The sequence below is a fragment of the Schistocerca americana genome, chromosome 7 (genome assembly GCF_021461395.2).
Source record: "Schistocerca americana isolate TAMUIC-IGC-003095 chromosome 7, iqSchAmer2.1, whole genome shotgun sequence".
Taxonomy (NCBI): Eukaryota; Metazoa; Arthropoda; class Insecta; order Orthoptera; family Acrididae; genus Schistocerca; species Schistocerca americana.
This window is the reverse complement of record NC_060125.1, coordinates 366,332,095-366,355,405: the sequence shown is the minus strand read 5'-3', so window position 1 is coordinate 366,355,405 and position 23,311 is coordinate 366,332,095. Positions and strand designations below refer to the sequence as shown.

The 23,311-nt window shown below is 38.9% G+C and overlaps 2 protein-coding genes across 2 annotated transcripts in view; one reads left to right on the top strand and one right to left on the bottom strand.

Moving 5' to 3' along the window:
• LOC124622443 (protein king tubby) overlaps positions 1–6,871 on the bottom strand; it is a 62,436-nt gene extending 55,565 nt beyond the window's left edge. The window contains exons 1-3 of the mRNA XM_047148141.1: positions 6,755–6,871; positions 6,534–6,678; positions 6,354–6,455 (exon numbers count right to left, since the gene is read on the bottom strand). Coding sequence (XP_047004097.1) covers positions 6,354–6,455; positions 6,534–6,678; positions 6,755–6,796 — 289 coding nt within the window. The 5' untranslated portion in view covers positions 6,797–6,871. The remainder of the gene's footprint in view (positions 1–6,353; positions 6,456–6,533; positions 6,679–6,754) is intronic.
• A 290-nt stretch (positions 6,872–7,161) lies between these two features.
• Positions 7,162–23,311, top strand: part of LOC124622421 (RNA-binding protein 28) — a 116,739-nt gene continuing 100,589 nt past the window's right edge. The window contains exons 1-2 of the mRNA XM_047148114.1: positions 7,162–7,294; positions 19,197–19,330. Coding sequence (XP_047004070.1) covers positions 7,285–7,294; positions 19,197–19,330 — 144 coding nt within the window. The 5' untranslated portion in view covers positions 7,162–7,284. The remainder of the gene's footprint in view (positions 7,295–19,196; positions 19,331–23,311) is intronic.

The following is a 23,311-nucleotide window of genomic DNA, read 5'->3' as shown; positions in this document are numbered from 1 at the left end:
CGCCAGTTTTCTTTCTGTTGATAATGACGTCCTCTTGAGTAGTCCCCGCCCGGAGATCCGAATGGGGGACTATTTTACCTCCGGAATATTTTACCCAAGAGGACGCCATCATCATTTATCCATACAGTAAAGCTGAATGCCCTCGGGAAAAATTACGGCTGTAGTTTCCCCCTTGCTTTCAGCTGTTTGCAGTACCAGCACAGCAAGGCCGTTTTGGTTAGTGTTTAAAGGCCAGATCGGTCAATCATCCAAACTGTTGCCCCTGCAACTACTGAAAAGGCTGCTGCCCCTCTTCAGGAACCACACATTTGTCTGGCCTCTCAACAGATACCCCTCCGTTGTGGTTGCACCTACGGTACGGCTATCTGTATCGCCGAGGCACGCAAGCCTCCCCACCAACGGTAAGGTCCATGGTTCATGGGGGGGGGGGGGGGGATGAATGCATCAAGGAACTGGAAAATCTTTGATTGCCCTCCTTTTCAATTCACTGGGTGCTCCTAGATTTTGATTTCTTTGGCAAGAGAGAGGCACTTTAATGGATTTAGGTGGAGGCCAGCAGTAAAACAACAGCCTGTCTGCATGTCCAAAGTTTAGAAATACTTCCCTCCTTTCAAGCAGTCTAGGGTGTCATCAATGCACAGCACAGGGTAGACATCTTTACTTGTGATTGTTCTTAGTAGTTGGTGATCAACGCAGAAACTCCATGTGCCATCCTACTCCTTCACAAGAAGGTTCAATGCCATCTTGCAGCATCATCTCCACTTTCTCCTGGATTATCACAGGCGACACCCTACACGAGTAATAGGTACTTGGTGGATGATCCCCAGTTTTGATAAGGTGTTTCACCAATAGCTGCTTGGACTGTCTTTTCTCCACCCTGGATTTCAAAGCAACCAAAAACTGGCACAAAATGGCTAAAAATGACCAACACTGCTCCATGGTCAGGCCAGATCCCACTGGCAGTTCAATAGCAGCTTCCTTCCTCTGAACTGTCTGTCATGGTAGTGGAGCATTATCATCAATGGCATTACACTGCCTTTCCTCAATTGGATTGGCTGTCCCTACAAACATACCTTTAGGGATGAACTGTGCCCACTTGTGGTAGCGATCCAAAATTCTCCATTCTCCTTGACTATGCTTATGATCACCCCTGGCTTGTTAATTTCTTTTGAGAGTCTAAGTGGTTTTCTTGCATGTCTGGAACTCTTCTCGATGATGGCGGAATAACTCAGTCTTCAGCTGCAATCTTTGTTTTATGTGCTTGCTGAAATACCTTTGTCAATCTGGAGCTCTAATCTTCCACAGCCTATGACTGCTCGCTGCTCGTGATGTCTGCAACTCGTCTCATCCAAGAATATCATTATGACTATATTCCGGTACACAAATTTAAAGGGCTGTATTCCATCACTGATAGCTATTCTTGTAATACATGTTCCTGTCACTGGACATACTTTCAGTTTGCGACTTTCAGCCCATTTGCATTATATCATGGAACACAGTCTTTTTTTATCTGGTGATAAGCATTTGAAATTACAGAAACAGAAGCCTCCTGAGCCATAGCGGTAATCCATTACTAATGGCAACAATGAGATTTCCTAACATCTTTGTGATTTGTTCGTGGAAGATTTTCATCTGTGGTGGCTTTCCTTCCTTAGATGGTTGTTTCAATTAGTTTTCCTGAATTTGGCAACTAAGCAAGCAGTAGTACCTCTGTAGTGAAGGTAAATGGCTACAGTGTGTTGGGGAGTGACCACGTGCAGGGTACAGCAACAAGATTCATACCATAGGTTGATTATAATTGCCCGTGGTTGATTGACATGAATAGAACTATTTTGATGGTAGATGGCTAGTACCACAGAAGTCAAAACTAGTCATCTTTCTCTCCAGTAGCATACAACATACCCAGGATGCACAAAGTATAAACATAGTTGTCTTCTAAGCTACCTGAATGAGAAACAAACTCCCCAACTTTAATCCTTCTGTATCACCATTCTCTCTTGTACAATGTGGGCTGATATAGCCTGGATAAAATCAAGACAGAAAATATTCTCTACAAAAGCCAGTTTCAGAGTCATTAACTGTAGGTATGGTTATAATTTCTTCCATACTAGGTTGGAGAGTTATGGCTCCCATAAAATGTTGTATCTCATCTCTTACAGCCTAGCATATGACTTGCTAATCATCCACAACTGTCATACTATATTTTGTTGCATTTCCTCAGTGTGCTGACACCACTTGTATTCTTTGGTTGCTATGACATCTGTTACCAGAATAGCTTCTGTAACAACTTTCATCAAGTCTGATATTTTGTCAACTTGTGTAGTATTAAGATTAAAAATGTGGCACAGGGCCAAAACACACTGTATGTAGGTCTGTTGTTTCTTCATGATGTTGCACTTCTCTCTTCAATTATTTTTCTGCTAAATAGATTTGGTGCCGATTGTCACCAAATAATAATAATAATAATAATCATTATTATTATTATTTTCAGTTTGGCCCAGAAATTATCCCAGCTACTGAGCTTCTCTTTGTTGTTCTCAAACCACTGTTGAGCTGTGCTGTACATGAAAAAGTATACTTTTGTCAAACGCATGTCATTCCACCTGTGTAAATGGGGACTTCATCGATGTCTTTTTGTTAGGTCCTGACCAGTATTTCCAGAAAACCTGAAGCATGCCTAGCATGCAGCTGAGTTTGTGCTGTTTTAGATACATTTTCCTGAATATATGGACTTGGGCATGATTTCCTGCTAGAATCCTGGTTCCTGTCCCTTTACTTGACAGCTTTTGTTGCCTAATTGGAGGCATGTCACTGTAGATGTTTTGAAGTACCCAGAGACTCCACTAGATAATGTCATGCATAACCAGAATTAAGTTCATATCCAAAAGCAGGATCATCAATGAAATACAACACTAAATGCATATTTATTATGGAGGCCAATGTACAGCCAGAACTGAACCATTGGACAGACAGTATTGCTATTAATACACAAACTGAACATTCCAGAATACACGAACATAAGAAATTTTGAACGGGTAAAGTTTAACTGGTGATCTGCAGCTTCCGGCCAGCGGCACTAACTGCTGTGCGACACCATCTGCTGCGTTGTTTGAAGCAATATTAATCATTACTTGTTTTTACATCTTAATCATAACACACATTTAAGTGTGTTTTACACCAGACATGTTTTGCTTTTATTTACAAAGAATCTTTAGTCACCATTTTGTAAATATAGTAATCATGTGTTTCTACATTTTATTACTTATACATTAAAAACAGTATTCTTCGTGAATTTTGCATACAATTTACTTACAGTGTTTATCAATGGGCTTTTCCCTTGTTAGCAGAAGTTGAAGTCAAAACTTAGTTACACTGGGCAACTTTCTGACTTTTATTAAAACACTTCTTTAGCGAAGTGCGAAAAATGTGAGGACAACCTTACTATGTGCATCAGACTTTTTCTTGAAGCCAAATGCATCAATATATTTTGATAACTGTGACAGTGAATTATATTGGTTACAGCCGTGCATATATTTACCTCTTGACTGTTATCCATGGACAAATCAAAGCCAACTGACCATGGATATGGAAAGAAGCCATATCGAGGATATAGTTGCAGAATTTTTAAGGTACAACATAAATAGCAATAAAAACATACATTATTCTTTTGACAATAACATACTGAGTGAAATTGTGTAGTGTTATGGCAATGGACCCATATTTGCAAGGGGTGGGGTTCAAACTCCCATGGGGCCAATATGAAGTTGTAGTCTACAGTCTGTGAACTGGTTTGATGCAATTCTCCATATCATAAAGTGGCATGTCCTTTGAAAATATATTGGCTGTTATTTTCCACACGTTTCAGCAATGTTGTAATATCAACATATCAGGGCCATAATGGGTATGTTAAAAGGCAAAATCCTTCGATCAGCCAGACTGTAGTTGCTGCAAATGCTGAAAAAGTTGCCATCCATCTTGAGGACCAGACATACAGAAACACAAAAACACTATCTGTGTGATGACGTAACCACAATAGGGCTCTATGCATTGTTGAGACATCCATACTACCTCACTATGGTAAGATTGAAGTTTTGTATGGGACGAATATGAATCAATGTCTAATTTATTTCAGAAGTCCAATAAGATACATCAAATGCTCAAAAAATGGTTCAAATGGCTCTAAGCACTATGGGACTTAACATCTGAGGTTATCAGTCCCCTAGACTTAGAACTACTTAAACCTAACTAACCTAAGGACATCACACACATCCATACCTGAGGCAGGATTCGAACCTGCGACCATAGCAGCAGCACGGTTCCGGACTCAGCCACAGTGGCCAGCTTATATGCTCAAAGGACAAAAAAAAAAAAAATATCTACATAACTTGTCACTCAAACAGGATAATTGCTCATATTCTATAGATTCTAATGAATTGAGTGTGGTGGTGAAGTGGTAAAACAATGAAGGCATTTCAAAGAAAATCCCATCTGGCCATCCACATTCAGGTTTTCCCGATTTCTCTAAATGGTTCAATGCAAATGCCAGGATGCTTATATTGCATGAGTGTAGCCAACTTCCTTCCACATCCCTCCCTAAACTGAGGAGGTGATCCATCAATGACAACCTCACTGTCAATGGGATGAGAAACCCTCATCTTTTTTCTGTCCTTTTTGATCTGTGAAATATAAGATTCTTCAGGTGTGTAAAACAAGTCAAAACACACATTAACAAAAGAAGAAACAAAAAGGAAGATAATAAGGACAAGGTACTAACAATATGGCTATATTGCTTAGTGCTATTTGTGTTTATGCTAGTTATTTTTAATGCAACAAATCAAAAGACATGTCAATCACACAGATGGCTGCTGTTTGTTTTCTGCAGATACCTGAATATTTACATAGTTACATTAGTGCTTTTCAAAGGAAATGGCTACCAACATATTACGAGACTGCTCTGTCAATAATTTGCTGCTATTTGACATACTTACAGTAGAGCCTGATATGTGCCACTACCAAAGCAAAAATATTCAGTCATTGAATCTAGGTCAGATAATTTGTACACAGAGTGGCTCTTAAGGAAATTTTTTAATTTTCTTTCCGATTCGTAGAGATCCAAATTTCTTTCCCTGTGTTAGCTGGAAGTTTGTTAAATACCTTTGCACTAGAGTACAAAACTTCTACATTGACGTACATACTTCACAAGCCATTGTATGGTGCATGGCTGAGAGTATCTTGCACCACTACTTCAGTCCTAACCATAGACACTCCGACCTCCTTAAAAAGACATTCACAAGACGTGTAGTTATATAAAACAATTGGGTAAATGCTTGCAGAAAATGGGGAACTGGACAGGATTTCAAACAATAATTTGTGCACTAATCAGTGGAGTAGGACAATACACTGCTAGATGTCTCATGGACAACTTGTATTTAGCAAGATCATTCCCAAGAGTTACATTACATATTAGTATTTCACAACTAAGATCTCGTATTCACTTTCCTTGGCTTTGCTGACTCAGCCAAATTGTCACTATCAATAACCTACATGTAAACCTACTCTACAGATTAGTGACATCATAAACTACATTAATAAAAACACAGATTTTTTTTTACAAAAAGCAGTTTGTTCGCTTCTTGTATCTGGCTGCATATCTTTGTATCATGGAGCACGTGACATTTACCATCTGTAAATGAACACCATCAGACATAATCCACTTTTAGCAAGATTTCTCTCCAGTAAGAAGTTTATCTTAGATTCCCTCTTTCTTTTACAAGGCTTAAAATACCTTTCTGACTGACGGCTAGGATTCTACAGAGTGTTCATGGCGGGAGAGGCCAAGAGCAGGAGACGGATACATGGCTATCAAAAATTAAATCGACTGGTAGTATGATCTCTTTGTTATAATGCCATTAAGAGCTGCGAAGTCTAACAGTTCATACAAGAATGTATCAGTGAGTTTGGTCTTTTTTTTCCCTCTGACTTTTCTTTCGGTTTTAGTTGTGTGTGGTGCCATTGCCCCAATAAGAGCTTTAACAACAAATTAGTGTCAACATGTGTTTAAACGTTTTGAAGTAAACTATTGTTCTTGCAATGAATTAAATGTTGCAACACAAGTCTATGCTACTCTGAACGATAAAGGTGTTGCCAATATATGGCATATTTGATATTTAAAAACAACAGTGTTATTACAACGGCCCAGTTTAATGACTCATATTTATTTCACTTCGTTGAGAAATATTTATTGGGCAGTTAGGGAGCATAATGCTATCATCAGTATCGACGCACTGACAGTTATGGCTACGTGTGTCGTATCGTCCGAATGATAAATAGGAATTAGACAATACGATTTTTACCGTTTTCCTCGCGGTGTGAAGCTTCTGAACCATTCGCCGGTAATGATATCACCAGATCTGGATTCCCTGGCTCCATAGTGAACTGCAGGGGCCCGTCATATCCTTTACGAAAAGAGGAACAAACATATGATAATTATTCAATATTACACAGTAATAAAAATTACAATTATAAGTACAAACCATGCAGTTCTCTTCCTCGTGACGGGAGCGAAAGCCTCGGCTGAAACCCATTTGGGCCTTTAGCTGAAGAAGCACGGGCGTCTGAGGCTTGAACCATACCAAGTGTTTGCCTTTTCTGGCGCATCTTCTGTTCCATCAATTGACGCTGAATAACAAGAATTATTAGTACTTGACACAGTAATTACGTAGAACAATTTCGCCGATAAGAAACAACGCATTACCTGTTGCTCCAATTTCTGTTGGCGCAGATTAACGGCGCTCATCCTGGTTTATTTTGCTGAAACCATTCGCAACGAGAAACGTTAACTACCTGTCAACAAATTGTTAGTACTACCAATGACAAGAAACGTGAAGACAAAAATCAACATTGCACGCGCCAAAGATATAATACATTATACACAATAAGCAACATACCGAAAAAAAAGTTTCTAAGGTATTATTCTAGAAATAATACGTAAGGACTGCATGACTGAACTAGTATGTAAAAGATGACAGAAAAACGTATAATTACATACAGTATAGAAGGATCCGCTAGTACACGTACATATTACTTTTCTAGTGATGTCTGCGGATATGTCTGCGGATCAATGAATCTTAATATAAAATCAGAGATGTTTATGAACATGGGCCATGTGCTCATTTGATTTGCCGTAAACACTAGTGCTGTTGTTGTTATGTTTTTGTAATACAAAGTGTTTTTTAAACAAATATCTTGTTGACAGCACCATTCTTCCAGTAACATAGACGTAGAATGGCGAAAAGTAAGCATTTTATATACTAAGAAAATGCGGATCTGATTTTAATCACCAGTCTAAGATAATCGATAAAATATAGCATTTTACGTCTAATTTAACTTTATTGCTGAATTTATTAGTTTGATGATATTAGTATTACAACTCTATGTTAGTTACTTCATCAAGTTACAGTTACGATGTATAACAAAAAATCGTTTTTGTTGACAGCTTTATGTATTCGATAGACAATTTTGTTGCTTACTTGTAATACAGGTGATCTGAATGAGTTATGTAGTGACTGATGTAACTAAACGAAAAACAGGTTTTAACTCTAATAATTCCAGTCTGTATCAACAAAACTTTTATGTCCCCTTACAATAGTGTTTTGTGCAATAGAAAGTCCTGCAGACGAACTTCGTTACATATTCTAATGCACATTGTGTATAGGCCTAACACTTAATGTGTCGTAGTTACAAAAGGCATTTCTTGCATGAAAATGCAAACATTCTTTATACTCTGAGCTTTTTTTTCGTAATTACGGGAATATAAAACTTCCAATGAGTCTGTAAAGGAAAGCATAAAGTCAATGTAGGAAAGACAGAAAAACAAACATGCAGCATACCAAAGTAGAAGATGTAATTATGACTGTAATGAAAAAGATATGGTTGTAGACAAGACATTCAGGTAGGCCTATGTGAATGTCTGATAGATGGCGCAAGGATGTTGTTTGCTGCAATGCAAGAAATATCAAAAGATTGAAACAAAAGTCTGATGTAAAATGGTAGACAATATTAGAGAACAGCCATGAGCTACAAGTCGATCACTGTATTGTTTGACAAAGTTTGAAAGGTAACTTTATTCAGCAGTGAAAGTCAAGTCCCTATTGAAGATGGTGTTGATGGTAATATGTGAATTGAACAAAAACTTACTGTGTTAAGTTCTGTATACTGTGGAAGTTTATTTAGACTACAATACTTTGTCATCAGCAAAATGAATGTAGTTCATATATATTCTTTAATACATATTCTTTCTTTGTTTCAGCAGTTGAAGTACTGGTATGTGAACTCTTAAGATCTGCAGAGAATAGTGATGGTCATATGGATTTCATTGCCAGATACTCTTTGTAATTCAAGGTTTCCCATTATCTTAATGAAGTTTATTGAAGTAATGATAATTAAATCGAAACCCTTAGCTGCTGACAGGTGTTGTTGATATACATCAATGGGGACAGCTCAAAAATGTGTGCCCCAACCAGGACTTGAACCCGGGATCTCTTTCTTACATGGCAGACGCTCTATCCATCTGAGCCACTGAGGGCGCAGAGGATGGTGCTATTGCAGTTGGGAATGTGGGTCTCGCGGGAGGCGTGCAATGGGTAAGTACCAGCAGTCACACTATCCTCTGTGCCCTCGGTGTCTCAGATGAATAGAGCGTCTGCCATATAAGTAGGAGACCCTGTTTTCGAGTCCCAATCAGGGCACACATTTTCAGCTGTCCCCATTGATGTATATCAACACCTGTCGGCAGCTAAGGGTTTCGATTTAATTATCATTTCATTCTAGAGAAGGTACATGGTCGTCAATGGTATCTGTTCTTTTGGGAACAGATACCATCTTCATATATTTAGTGAAGTATGTAAAACTGACATTCATATTCTTCAGTAGCCTACACCAACTTAGGTTGAACCTGTGATTCGGTTCTCAAGCAACCTCAGAGAAAATTTTGTTGAAACAGAAGAATCCTCTTCTAACACCAACTTATTCCTACGCTTTCAGAATCTAAAGTTCTTTTTTTTCATAAATTTATAGTTTAATTTTTATTTTTTGCCCGTCTCCTGTTTTGTGAAGTAGACTGATTACAGTTCTGCTCCAGGCTTTGGGGATTGTCCTCCGTGTCGGACACTCGGTTAACAATTTTGCAAGTTCTTATTGAAGGCACTTTTACTCCAGCTTCACCTGTTTGGAAAACACCATAAGGCGCCATTCCCTTCATAGCTGAAATTGCTTTACACATCTCACATAGCGTTTCTTCACGAATTCATTTATTTTCCTGGTTAAACAGATTGATTTCTTGTGTTTAGCACACTTTAAAAGAAATTTTAAAATGATAGAAGAAGATGAAATAGTTGCCAGTATCAGCAACAGTCATTTACTGACAGTAGCTGATCGAATTGGTTGTAAAGGGTCTATAGGGACTATTGTTGAGGCAATAAGTGTATAAAAACCGGTGCAGAATAAAATTAAATTGATGCTTGTAGACCTGCTCTATCACAGCTGATGAGATTGGGAAAGTGATTAGATAAATTAAAAGCAAGAATGCCACTGATGTAGTCAACATAGCAGTCAAAGCACCATAATACTGCTTTAAATTTATTTTTAGTTCTCTGCCGCATATTTAATGAGTCTTTAATCAATGTACTGCTGTTAATGGACTTAAAATATGCAATTGTCAAATCATTCTTACATAAATGTGATAAAGCTAATGTTTCTAACAATCTTGAACATTCTTGCAGAAATTTATTCAAGCAGCTGATGATTGTCACCATGCCATGCCAGAACATTTTCAAACTTACATGCTCTGTCAACAAAAGTTGTACAATTTACGAAGTAAACAGTGTATATCATGTTAATGTTGCAAGAATTAAACTTCGTCTTCACAAAAATATAACAACATCTCAGCGTGATACAGAAGCGAGTCCATTATTCAAACATAAACATTTGAAATCGATCATTAGAGATCTGACTAAATTCAGAAAATAGCTGAAAGTTTATCTTCTAGTTAATCTTTCTAGTCTGTACAGGAATTTTGACAGAGTGTAATTTTCAGCATTAATTACTATTTGATTTTATATCACTTATAGACATTACTTTATGTATATATTTATTTTATATTTATATATTGAAAGATTACTGCACAAACTTAATATGTTGACTGGTATCTCACTTTTTAACAGAATACTTCTTTTATGCATAAGCCTGTAAGCTGTAAATTTGGATGTGTGAGAATTATTACTACAGTTGTCTCAGTTACTGTTTGAGGGCTTGGATGTCACTTTTCAGGTATCTGTTTGCATATGACTTGGATTTTAAGCCTTACGACTACTTAAATAATGCATTAGTGTAATTAACTGACACATTCTATGTTCTAGCAATACATTCATGTCAAGGATTCACGGAACTCAAAAATATAAAACAAATATTTCTAAAATTTTGTCCCCACTGTTAGTTACAGTGCAATGAACCATCTTGTTGTTGTCGTTGTGGTGGTGGTCTTCAGTCCAAAAACTGGTTTTATGCAGCTCTCCACACTACTTTATCCTATGCAAGCCTCTACATTTCTGAATAACCACTGCAACCTACACCCTTTTGATTCTGCTTACTGTAGCTATTTCTTGGACTCCCTCTACAATTTTTACCCCCCACACTTCCCTTCACTACTAAATTGGTGATCCCTTGGTGTCTCAGATTGTGTCCTATCAACCAATCCCTTCCCTTAGTCAGGGTCTACCACAATTTTTTTTTCCTTCTCAATTCTGTTCAGTATCTCCTCAGTAGTTACAGTATCTACCCAACTAATCTTCAGCATTCTTCTGTGGCACCACACTTTAAAAGCTTGCATTCTCTTTTTGTCTAAACTGTTTATTGTCCAAGTTTCATTTTTGTAAATGGCTACAGTGCATATGAATACTTTCAGGAAAGACTCACTGTCATTCAAGTCTGTATTTGATGTTAACAAATTTCTCTTCTTCAAAAATGCTTTTTGTGCCATTGTCAGTGTACTTTTTATGACCTGTCTACTTTGACCATCACCAGTTACTTTGCTGCCCAAATAGCAAAACTCATCTACTACCTGAAGTGTCTTGTGTTGTAACCTAATTCACTCAGCATCACCAGATGTAATTCAACTACATTCCATTATCCTCGTTTTGCTTTTGTTGATGTTCATCTTATATCCTGCTTTCAAGACTGTCCATTCCATTCAGCTGCTCTTCCAGGTCATTTACTGTCTCCGACAGTAATACAATGTCATCAGCAAACTTCGAAATCTTTATTTCTTCTCCATGGAATATAATTCCTACTTCAAATTTTTCTTTTGTTTCCTTTACTGCTTGCTCAATATAAGAGGCTTTCATGCCTCTCGACTCTTATAACTGTCATCTGTACAAATTGTAAATAGCCTTTCGTTCCCTGTATTTTACCCTGCTACCTTCAGAATTTCAAAGAGAGTATTCCAATTAACAAAGCTTTCTCTAGGTCTACAAATGCTGTAAATGTAGGTTTACTTTTCCTTACGCTGTCTTCTAAGATAATTCGTAGAGTCAGTAGTGTCTCGCATGTTCCTACATTTCTCCTGAATCCAAACTGATCTTCCCCAAGGTCGACTTCTACCAGCATTTCCGTTCTTCTCTAAAGAATCTGTGTTGGTATTTTCCAACCATGACTTATTAAACTGATAGCTGAGTAATGTCCATACCTGTCAGCATCTTCTTTCTTTGGAATTGAAATTATTATATTCTTCTTGAAGTATGAGGGTATTTCGGCTGTCTCGTACACCTTGCAAACCAGATGGAATAGTTTGTCATGGCCCCAGGGCCTTATTTTGACTTAGGTCTGTCAGTGTTCTGTCAGATTTTTCTTGCAGTATCATGTCTCCCATCTCATCTTCATCCGTGCCCTCTTCCTTTCTATAATATTGCTCTCAAGTACATCTCCCATGTATAAACCCTTTATATATTCCTCCTACTTTACAGCTTTCCCTTCTGGTCTTAGCCGGCCGCGGTGGTCTAGCGGTTCTGGCGCTGCAGTCCGGAACCGCGGGACTGCTACGGTCGCAGGTTCGAATCCTGCCTCGGGCATGGGTGTGTGTGATGTCCTTAGGTTAGTTAGGTTTAAGTAGTTCTAAGTTCTAGGGGACTTATGACCTAAGATGTTTAGTCCCATAGTGCTCAGAGCCATTTGAACCATTTGAACCTTCTGGTCTTAGGACTGGTTTTCCACCAGAGCTTCTAATATTCATACAGCTGCTTCACTTTTCTCCTAAGATCTCCCTAATTTTCTTGTAGAAGCATCTATCATTTCCTTACTTCTAAACCCTTACACGTGTCCTCTAGCCATTCCTGCTTAGATATTTTGTGCCTCCTGTCAATCTCTTTTTTTTTTTTTTTTTTTTTTAGATATTTGTATTCCTTTCCATCTGCTTGATTTACTGCATTTTTATATTTTCTCCTTTCACCAATCAAATTAAGTTTGTTTTGAACGATAGTGCTGCTGACAAGATGACTCTTGCATACGCTGTTATTTATATATATTTGATGCTGTTGGTGCTGATTTTGCTTTTGACATTTGACATTGCCACTATGGCTGCAGTACAGTAGGACATTGTTTTTGTAAAACAGATCTGAAGATGGTCATTATAGTCCAAAATTGGTAATCTGTTGACAGAAAGTTTGTGACCATAGATGTAAAGTAAAGGAAATTTATTCTGTATTCAGGTCTCTGTTTTATTCGCGACAGTGTCGCAGTTTGTGAAAATTCGATATCTCATGTCTTATCTGATGATGTCGACTAGACCTTGTCTTTGATCCTCTGTTGCCTTCACTATTCCATCTCTCAAAGCTACTTACTCATCTTTTATTCTATTCCTTTCCCCTGTTCTTGTCAACTGTTGTGTAACGTTCCCTCTGAAATGCACGACAACCTCTGGTTCTTTCAACTTATCTGTCCCATCAGCTTAATTTCTATCTTTCTTTTGCAATTTCTTCTGTTGTAATCTACAGTTGATAACCAGTGAATTGTGGTCAGAGTCCACATTTACCTCTGGAAGTGACTTACCATTATATAATTGATCTGAAACCTTCCATGGTCTCCAAGTGTCCTCCATGTGTACAGCTTTCTTTCATGATTCTCAAACTAAATGTTAGTGATAATTAAATTATGCTCTTTGCAGAATCTTCCTCAAGTGATCTTCCACGGAACCCAAAGAAATCCTGGTCATATGTAAAGGCTGTTAGTGGCATCATTGTAGGTGTCCGGTCTTAGCGAATGAGACAAGAACTGAAACTGAGGGTAGCAAAACAGAAGCTGAAATGCTTAACTAAATTTTCAAATGTTCCTTTACAAAGGCAAACCCAGGAGAACTACCCCTGTTTAGTCCTCGTACCACTGAAAAGATGAACGAAATAAGTATTAGCGTCAGTGGCGTTGAGAAACAGCTGAAAATCGTTAAAATTGAAGAAAGGTCCAGGGCTTGATGGAATCCCTGTCATATTCTATACTGAATTTATGGCTGAGTCAGCCCTGCATCTAACTATGCACAGGTCGCATCCGTCTATAAGAAGAGTAGTGGAAGTGATCCACAAAACTACCATCCAGTATCCTTGACATCGATTTGTTCTGGAATCTTGGGACATATTTTGATCTCAGACATGCATTTTGAACAGAATGACCTTCTCAATGCCAACCAGCATCAATTTCAAAAACATTGATTATGTGAAACCAAACTCACACTTTTCTCACATAGCATACCGAAAGCTTTGGATCAAGGCAATCTGGTAGATACCGTATTTCTTGATTTCCAAAAAGCATTTGACTCAGTACCACATGTATGCTTATTATCAAAAGTACGATCATATGGGATATCAAGTGAAACTTGTGACCGAATTGATGACTTTTTGGTAGGGAGGACGCAGCATGTTATCTTGGATGGAGAGTCATTGTCAGATGTAGAAGTAACTTCAGGTGTGCCCCAGGGAATTGTGTTGGAACCTTTGCTGTTCATGTTGTATATTAATGACCTTTCAGATGATACAGTTATATATAATGAATTACTATATAAAAGAAGCTGCATAAATAATCAGTCAGATTGTGATAAGATTTCAAAGTGGTGCAGAGATTGGCAACTCGCTTTAAATGTTCATACGTTTAAAATTTTGCACTCCAGAAAACGGAAAACATGATATCCTAGACTATAATACCAATGAGTCTCTGTTGGAATCAGCCAACTTCTACAAATACCAGGGTGTAGCACTTTGTAGGGATATGAAATGGAATGATTACATAGGTTTAGTCATGGGTAAAACAGATCGTAGTCTTCAGTTTATTGATAGAATACTGTGGAAGTGCAGTCAATCTACAAGGAGATTTCGTACAAATCACTTGTGCAGCCAGTTCTAGAAAATTTCTCAAGTGTGTGGGATCCATACTGGTTAGGACTAACAGGTGCAATGCGAATGGTCACAGAGATACTGAAGGAACTGAACTGGAAGACTCTTCAAAATAGACGTAAACTATCCCGAGAAAGCCTATTAACAAAGTTTCAAGAACCAGCTTTAAATAAATACTCTAGGAATATGCTACAATCCCTTATATTTGGTCACATAGGGATTGTGAGGATAAGATTAGAATAATTACTGCAAGCACAATGGCATTCAGACAGTAATTCTTCCCGCACGGCATATGTGAATGGAACAGGAAGAAACCCAATAACTCTTACAATAGGACATACCCTCTGCTGTTGCACCTCACAGTGCTTTGCAGAATATAGATGTAGATGCAGAATTGTACCAGGCTGCTTCCTCTTCACCTCTGAATAACTACTGCAGTCTACATCCATACTGACAATTCCTTAATATTACAGGATTTATCCTACTGTCCACATGTCAGTCTTGTACAAGACTACATTCCAGATAGATACCTTCAGAAAAGGCTTAATAACACTTAAATTTATGTTAGATGGCAACAAATTCCTCTTTTTCAGAAATGCTTTCCTTGCAATGGCCAGTTTTCATTTTATATCCTCCCTACTTTGGCTACCATTAGTTGTTTTGCTGCCCAAATTGCAAAATTCATCTACTACTTTTAGTGTCTCTTTTCTTAATGTAATTTCTCTCAGATTATTTGATGTAATTCAAATACATTCCATTAGCCTTGTTTTGCTTTTGGTCATCTTATAACCTCTTTTCAAGACTGTATCCAATGTGTTATATGCTCTTCTAAGTTTTTGTTTCTTCTCCCTGAACTTTGATTCCTTCTCCCATTTTTTTTTTAGATTTCCTTTGTTGCTTATGCAAAGTAGAGATTGAATGATTTTGGTGATACACTACAGCCCTTTTTCATTCCAACTTGTTTTCAAGTTCTTTGACTCTTTGTAACTGCAGTCTGGTTTCTCTGCAAGTTGCAAATAACCATTAGTTCCCTTTATTTAATCCCTGCTGCCTCATAATCATCATCATCTTGGACAGTTTCCAGCCTCTAGCCGGGTCTGAATAGAACATTGGCTTCTCCATCATCTTCCGCCTTGTCACCATCTCTCTGTCTTCACCTTGGTCCACTCTTCTCCTTTCTTCTGGATGCATTCCTCTACTCCTTTCAGCCATTTGTCTCTCAGTTTTCCTCTTGGTCTCTTTCCTTCCAATTTCATCTCGTGTATCCTCCTGGGTATCCTCTTCTCCTCCATTCTCTTAAAGTGTCCATATCATCTCAGCCTTGTTTTCTCTATCTCCTCCTGTAATGGTTTCACCTTCATTAACTCTGATCCTCTCATTCCTTAACCTGTCTATGTTTGTCACTCCAATAATATTTCTCAAGAATTTCATCTCACTAGCTTGAATATTGCTTTTCTCTCTTCCTTTCATAACCCAGGTTTCTGATGCATATGTCAGGATCAGGACATAGTATGACTGGTATATAACCTTTTTACTGATTTGGGGTACATCCTTGCTCCATATCAGTCTTCTGACACACTTCCAAATGCTTCTGCTTTTCTCCCCCACTCGTTTATTTCACTGTCATTTTTTCCATCTTCCTATATCAGGCTTCCTAGGTACTTGAAACTCTCCACTCTCCTAAATTGTTCCCCACCAATTGTTATTCCAGTTGTTCCTCTCTCCTTCTTTCTTGTTGTGATAATCATCTCACTCTTACTTATACTAAATTTCATCCCATATTCTTGTACTTTTCGTTCAAGCCATGTTGCTCTTCTCTCATTCTTCTTTCTAATCTTGCCCGAATTCATGATTCCAAAATTTTCTCAAAAATCTTTATACAGTCACTCATTAAAGTTATCCCCTGATAGTTCTTGCACTCTTTCCTATTTCCCTTCTTAAAGATTGGGTCAATTATTCCCTTTTTCCAGTCTTCTGGGATCATCTTCTGTCTCCACACAATTTTCATTACTCGATATAGCCATTGTGTCCCCACCTCTCCTGCTGCTCTCACCTTCTCTACACTTAGCTCATCCAGACCTGGTGACTTCCCTCCCTTCATCTTTCCCAATGCCTCTTCCACTTCTCTCCATGTAAGGTCTTTTTCTATTTGCTGCTCCTCCTCTTTTTTCTCCTCGTCTTGTTCCTCCTCATCCAGGTCTCCATTTGGGTTCAGGAGTTTTTCAAAATACACCTTCCACGTATTCTTGAGTTCCTCCATATTCTCCACATCTTGTCCACATTTGTTCACCATTTGAGCATAATCTGTCATACCGTTCTTCCCCTTACTTTTAATCATCCCAAATTACACCTTTTTCTGAACCTTCACTATGCTCCGTCATTCTGGTCCACTGTTCCATCCACTTTATTCTTTCCTCTGCCACCTCTCTTTTTGCGTATTTCTTTCTTGCCTGACATTCTTCTCTTGTCTCTACTGTTCTCTTCTGGAACCATACCATAAAGGCTCTATTCTTCTTCTGTACTATATCCTTTGTTTTATCATTCCACCAGGGTGTTTCTTTCCATCTCCTTTTGTTGCTTGTCCTCCCATGTATTGCTTCTGCTGCACTTATTAATGTTCGCTTGAATCTACCCCATTCCTCTTCTACCATTTTTGGTTCATCCTTTGCAATGCTTTCCTTTACTACTAGTAGGTACTGTAGCCTGCTTTCTTCCTCCTTCAACTTCCATACCTTCATACGTCTTTCCTAGTTTTCTGTCCCTTTAATATCCTTAGTCCCTCTCAGGTTCATTACTAGCAAACGGTTGTTGCTATCCAAGGCCTCTGATGGTATTACCTTAATGTCAATGATGATCCTATTCATCTCATTATCGTACATGAAGTAATAAACTATCAACTTTCTCTTTAAGACTTGACTGTACTCTCTTCCTGAACCAAGAGTTCCCAACCAGCAAGCCATTCCTTTGACAGAACTCCAATAGTCTTTCACCTTCCTCATTTCGACAGCCCCAACCCTCTGGTCCAAGCACATTTTCACAGCCTTGTCTTTCTCTTCCAACGTGTGCGTTTAAATTCCGCATTACTACCATATTCTTTGTTCCCATCTGCTTCTGCATTTCCCTTTCAAACTCTTGCTTCCCCTCAGAAGTGCAACCCACCTGCTGCGCATATACTTGTATTACCTCTGTGGTTCTGCCCTTGAGTGATATTTTGGTCTTCATCATCCTATCACTTATTCTCTTCACTTCCACTTTTAATCCATCTCTTACTACTATCGCAACTCCATTTCTCCTTCCCTCCTCATTTCCACTCCAGTACAATCGGTAGCCTTTCCTCAGTTCTTTCCTTCCTTCTCCTTTCCATCTCATTTCAGCTAACACCAATAGGTCTAACTTCTTTATTTCCATCATGTCTACCATCTCTTCCGCCTTTCCAGTCAATGTTTGTATATTTAATGTTCCAAATCTTAGTCCTTGTTTGTAGCCAGTTCATTGTTGATTAAATCCATCCTTTCCAAGGCCCGTCCTATTTTTGAAAGCAGAAATCATAATCCACTACTGGCTTGCTGGACCTATCATAGCTTCACCGGAGCCCCGATATCTGTCACTTTTCAGGGTTCCTGTAGGAGCTTCACTGCTACCATAGCAGTCCCGGGGCACACACTGTACCTCGCTTCTACAGGCAATCTCCTACTTCACGCCATTGCCCATCTCCCACGACTAGGACGAGGGGTTGGACCTACATAATTAAAAAAGTGCATCCCTGTCAACACTGTAAAAAAAAACTTTCTATATGTCTACAAATATTATAAATTATATAGTTTTGCCTCTCTTTAACCTAACCTATCTTCTGAGATAAGTCGAAAAGTCTTCCTCTTAAGCAGCTTCTACAAGTTTTTTTTCCCATTCTACTGTGAATAATTTGTTTCAAATATTTTGCTAACATGAGTTATTTAACTGATAGTTCAGTAAAAGTCATTCCTGTTGACACTTGCTTTCTTTGGAACTGGAACTATTACATTCTTCTTGTAATCTGAGGGTATTTTGCCCGTCGTGTATAGCTTGCTCATTAGATGGAATAGTTTTGTCATGGCTGGCTCTCCCAAGGATTTTTTCAAGTCTTATTTGTGTGAATATCTTAAGTTGGGCCCCACACAAGCAGTTTTTCCAGAATCCATGCTGATTCTTTTTCGGTCTTGTGATTTGTGACTCCATGCCTGATTGGTATGTTTCTTTTTAGATCTGTATCTTTTTTTACTTTGCATCTTATGTGTTATGATCTAATTAGAATTCAAAAGTGTTTTAGTACTGTTACCTTTCCTAGAGTTTCTTTATTGTGTGGTAAAACACACCCAGTTTCATTGTGAGCCCTATTTGCTCCTCACCAAATTATTGTTGTATTAGATTAAAGCTAAAAGGAGGACAAACATGCTTCTCTTTTCTGCAGGTAGTACTAACAGGTGACCACTTTAATTTCTGGACCATGTCGAAAGTTTTCCATTGAAGAAATTTCTTTATTTTTTGTAATTCTTTTGAATTAAAATCCCCTGTTATCATAGTATACTATGTTAATATAAGAATTTCTTACTGTCCCGGTACTGATGATATCATGAATAATATACCTTTGTTTTGTGAAAGATATACCATGAGAGTAACTTCTTTTTGTTTCTAATGTGTAGATTGCAATTTTCATTTTCATATTTTGAATAAAGATAGTATGAGTTTGAAAATTTGCATTTGCGTTTATATGTGTGTGAATGTTTTCAGAAGGGAAGATCAGATCGAAGAATGCAACATTTAAGCCGAAGAAAAAGTCAACCAACCTCATTAACAAAGATTTGAAGAAATGGAAACCAAAGAGTAAAGTTGGAAGGATTGTTTTAAAAAACTTGCCATTTAAGGTATTTCATAACAGTATTATAGCTTTTGTGACAAGTCATGTAAACTATTTTGTTGCTGCCTGTAACAAGCAGTCAGTTTCTGTTTCTTTTTCAATGATGCAGACTATTAACTATAGTAGAGTATTAATTATTGTAGAGTATGATTGTGCTATTGTGTTGATTTATACACTATTGAATTTATAACCAGGATACAATCTGTCACATTAATTGTAACAAAATGAAACTTGTGGTTTCATAGCAGTGAGTTGAAGTAGTTGCTTAAATCCACACTGTAGCGGCACCACCGTTTAGGATCCGGAAAGTTAGTTTTGTGCAATATTCAGAGCACGAGATACAGCCAGGTGTGGCCGGATTGCAGTAAGTTACGCATACCAGCAGTTGCAAAGGCAAATAGATTCCACAGGGGTGTAGAACTGCCAGAGAGGGCACACACAGCAGTTTCCATGGTGCAAGTCACAGGCAGAAGAGGGCCACTGGCCAACCTAAGTGTTATGCGTACATGACGCGAACCGTGTGCTTGGCAAAACAGAGGCGCACAGCCAAGTATAAATAGGTGTCATTTTCTAACGAGATTCATTCAAGTGTGGCAGCTCTCCTGGACGGTGAGGTGTGTCACACCGCCGGGCTACACGCAGCAACAGATGGGGCAACATTGTCTCAGTCCACGGCAGGTCATTAGTTCAACGCTCTGAGGCCGACGCAGAGTCTGCTTCGAATATCGCACAAAACTAGCTTCCCCTATCTTAAACGGTGGTGCCGCTACAATCCTTTTTCTTGCACAATCACATACAAAAGCAATACTGAAGTCACTGCATATAACTAATTTATGCTGCTTCCTATAAAGTGAACAAAAACCCTCTCTAGCTTGAACAGAAATGCTCTGAAGTCAGAGTTGAGGACCTATAAACAACAATTAGAAGTTTAGTTTCACTAAATTCAACTGCCCTTGCACAACATTCAGTACCTGTTCAATGCAGTGCCGTGATACACCTAGGGACTCAAATGGAATACTGTTTTTTATGTACATGACCACTCCCCCCATTCTGCTAAGAACTCCTTTAAAAACAGCCAGCTAATCTGTATCCTGGTAAAGGAAGCCTCTGAATTGTCAAATTATTTAAGTGGTAATCTGATAAACCAATAACGTCAGAGTCAATATCTATAAGCATTTATCCCTAATACCTCTTATGTTTTGATGAAATATGCTAATTCCTTCTCTATTTGGATACCTGCCCTCCTCTGAAGGTGATCCCTTTGTTACAGCAATTTCCTTTAAGCAAGAACACCTATCAGCTGTCTGGACCACTTCAGCAAAGAATCCCTTCTCTGGCTAATACCCAGTCACTCATCTTATTTCCTAAATGCTACCTGAACCATGGAATCAACCCCATTGACCTAACTATAAAAATTCTTTTCTATGGATCCCACCACTCTTATCACAATGACCTTCACCTTTTCAGATTCTGCCAGACCATGTCCCTCACAAACCTGGTGCTGCAAAAACACATTTCCATGGCATAGGTTTCCCAGAACTACCTCTGCTCCCTCCGCAAGATACTTCTTCCGTGCAATATCTAGTTCATATATCACATCTCTGAAACTGAATCCCTTGCTCTCCAGCACCAGCATTCCTGATACCACCTCCGTAGTAAGTTATCCAACCTGATGATACCCTGCTGTTGCCACTATCCAACCCCTGTACTTCCCACAGTGTATCTCCTCGTCAACCCCTCATAATGCCCAGACCCTGCCTAGCTGACCTTTACAACTTTCCGCACTCATCCCCCAAAACTCCCTACAACACTACACCAAATCTAGAGCCAAAATGATCTGGGAACACCATTGTTAATCTTTCCACCAAAAACCGCAGCCTGGCAGGAGTCTCAGTCCTATCTAAAGGTCTCAGCTTCAGTTCTACACCCAAATTGACCTATTCTCCCTCTTCCAATTCCAGCAATGAAAACACTTGTCCCAAGCCAACTTGATCTCAGCATGTTATAGTCTTAGGTGGAGATTTCAGTTTACCAGATATAGACTGGGACACTCAGATGTTTAGAATGGGTGCTAGGGACAGAGCATCGAGTGACATTATACTGAGTGCACTGTCCGAAAATTACCTCGAGCAATTAAACAGAGAACCGACTCGTGGAGATAACATCTTGGACCTACTGATAACAAACAGACCCAAACTTTTCGACTCTGTAAGTGCAGAACAGGGAATCGGTGATCATAAGGCCATTGCAGCATCCCTGAATATGGAAGTAAATAGGAATATAAAGAAAGGGAGGAAGGTTTATCTGTTTAGCAAGAGTAATAGGAGGCAGATTTCAGACTACCTAACAGATCAAAACGAAAATTTCTGTTTCGACACTGACAATGTTGAGTGTTTATGGAGAAAGTTCAAGGCAATCGTAAAATGCATTTTAGACAGATACTTGCTGAGTAAAACTGTGAGGGATGGGAAAAACCCACCGTGGTTCAACAAAAAAGTTAGGAAACTACTGCGAAAGCAAAGAGAGCTTCACTGCAAGTTTAAATGCAGCCAAAACCTCTCAGACAAACAGAAGCTAAACGATGTCAAAGTTAGCGTAAGGAGGGCTATGCGTGAAGCGTTCTGTGAATTCTATGTACTGACTTGACAGAAAATCCTAGGAAGTTCTGGTCTTATGTTAAATCAGTAAGTGGCTCGAAACAGCATATCCAGACACTCTGGGATGATGATGGCATTGAAACAGAGGATGACACACGTAAAGTTGAAATACTAAACACCTTTTTCCAAAGCTGTTTCACAGAGGAAGACCGCACTGCAGTTCCTTCTCTAAATCCTCGCACAAACGAAAAAATGGCTGACATTGAAATGAGTGTCCCAGGAATAGAAAAGCAACTGGAATCACTCAACAGAGGAAAGTCCACTGGACCTGACGGGATACCAATTCGATTCTACACAGAGTACGCGAAAGAACTTGCCCCCCTTCTAACAGCTGTGTACCACAAGTCTCTAGAGGAACGGAAGGTTCCAAATGATTGGAAAAGAGCACAGGTAGTCCCAGTCTTCCAAGAAGGGTCATCGAGCAGATGCGCAAAACTATAGACCTATATCTCTGACATTGGTCTGTTGTAGAATTTTAGAACATGTTTTTTGCTCTCGTATCATGTCATTTCTGGAAACCCAGAATCTACTCTGTAGAAATCAACATGGATTCCCGAAACAGCGATCGTGTGAGACCCAACTCGCTTTATTTGTTCATGAGACCTAGAAATTATTAGATACAGGCTCCCAGGTAGATGCCATTGTTCTTGACTTCCAGAAGGCGTTCGATACAGTTCCGCACTGTCACCTGATAAACAAAGTAAGAGCCTACGGAATATCAGACCAGCTGTGTGGCTGGATTGAAGAGTTTGTAGCAAACAGAACACAGCATGTTGTTCTCAATGGAGAGATGTCTACAGACGTTAAAGTAACCTCTGGCGTGCCACAGGGGAGTGTTATGGGACTATTGCTTTTCACAATATATATAAATGACCTGGTAGATAGTGTCGGAAGTTCCATGCGGCTTTTCGCGGATGACGCTGTAGTATACAGAGAAGTTGCAGCATTAGAAAATTGTAGCGAAATGCAGGAAGATCTGCAGTGGATGGGCACTTGGTGCAGGGAGTGGCAACTGACCCTTAACATAGACAAAGGTAAAGTATTGCGAATACATAGAAAGAAGGATCCTTTATTGTTTGATTATATGATAGCGGAACAAACACTGGTAGCAGTTACGTCTGTAAAATATCTGCGAGTATGCGTGTGGAATGATTTGAAGTGGAATGACCATATAAAATTAATTGTTGGTAAGGAGGGTGCCAGGTTTCGATTCATTGGGAGAGTCCTTAGAAAATGTAGTCCATCAACAAAGGAGGTGGCTTACAAAACACTCGTTCGACCTACACTTGAGTATTGCTCATCATTGTGGGATCTGTACCAAGTCGGGTTGA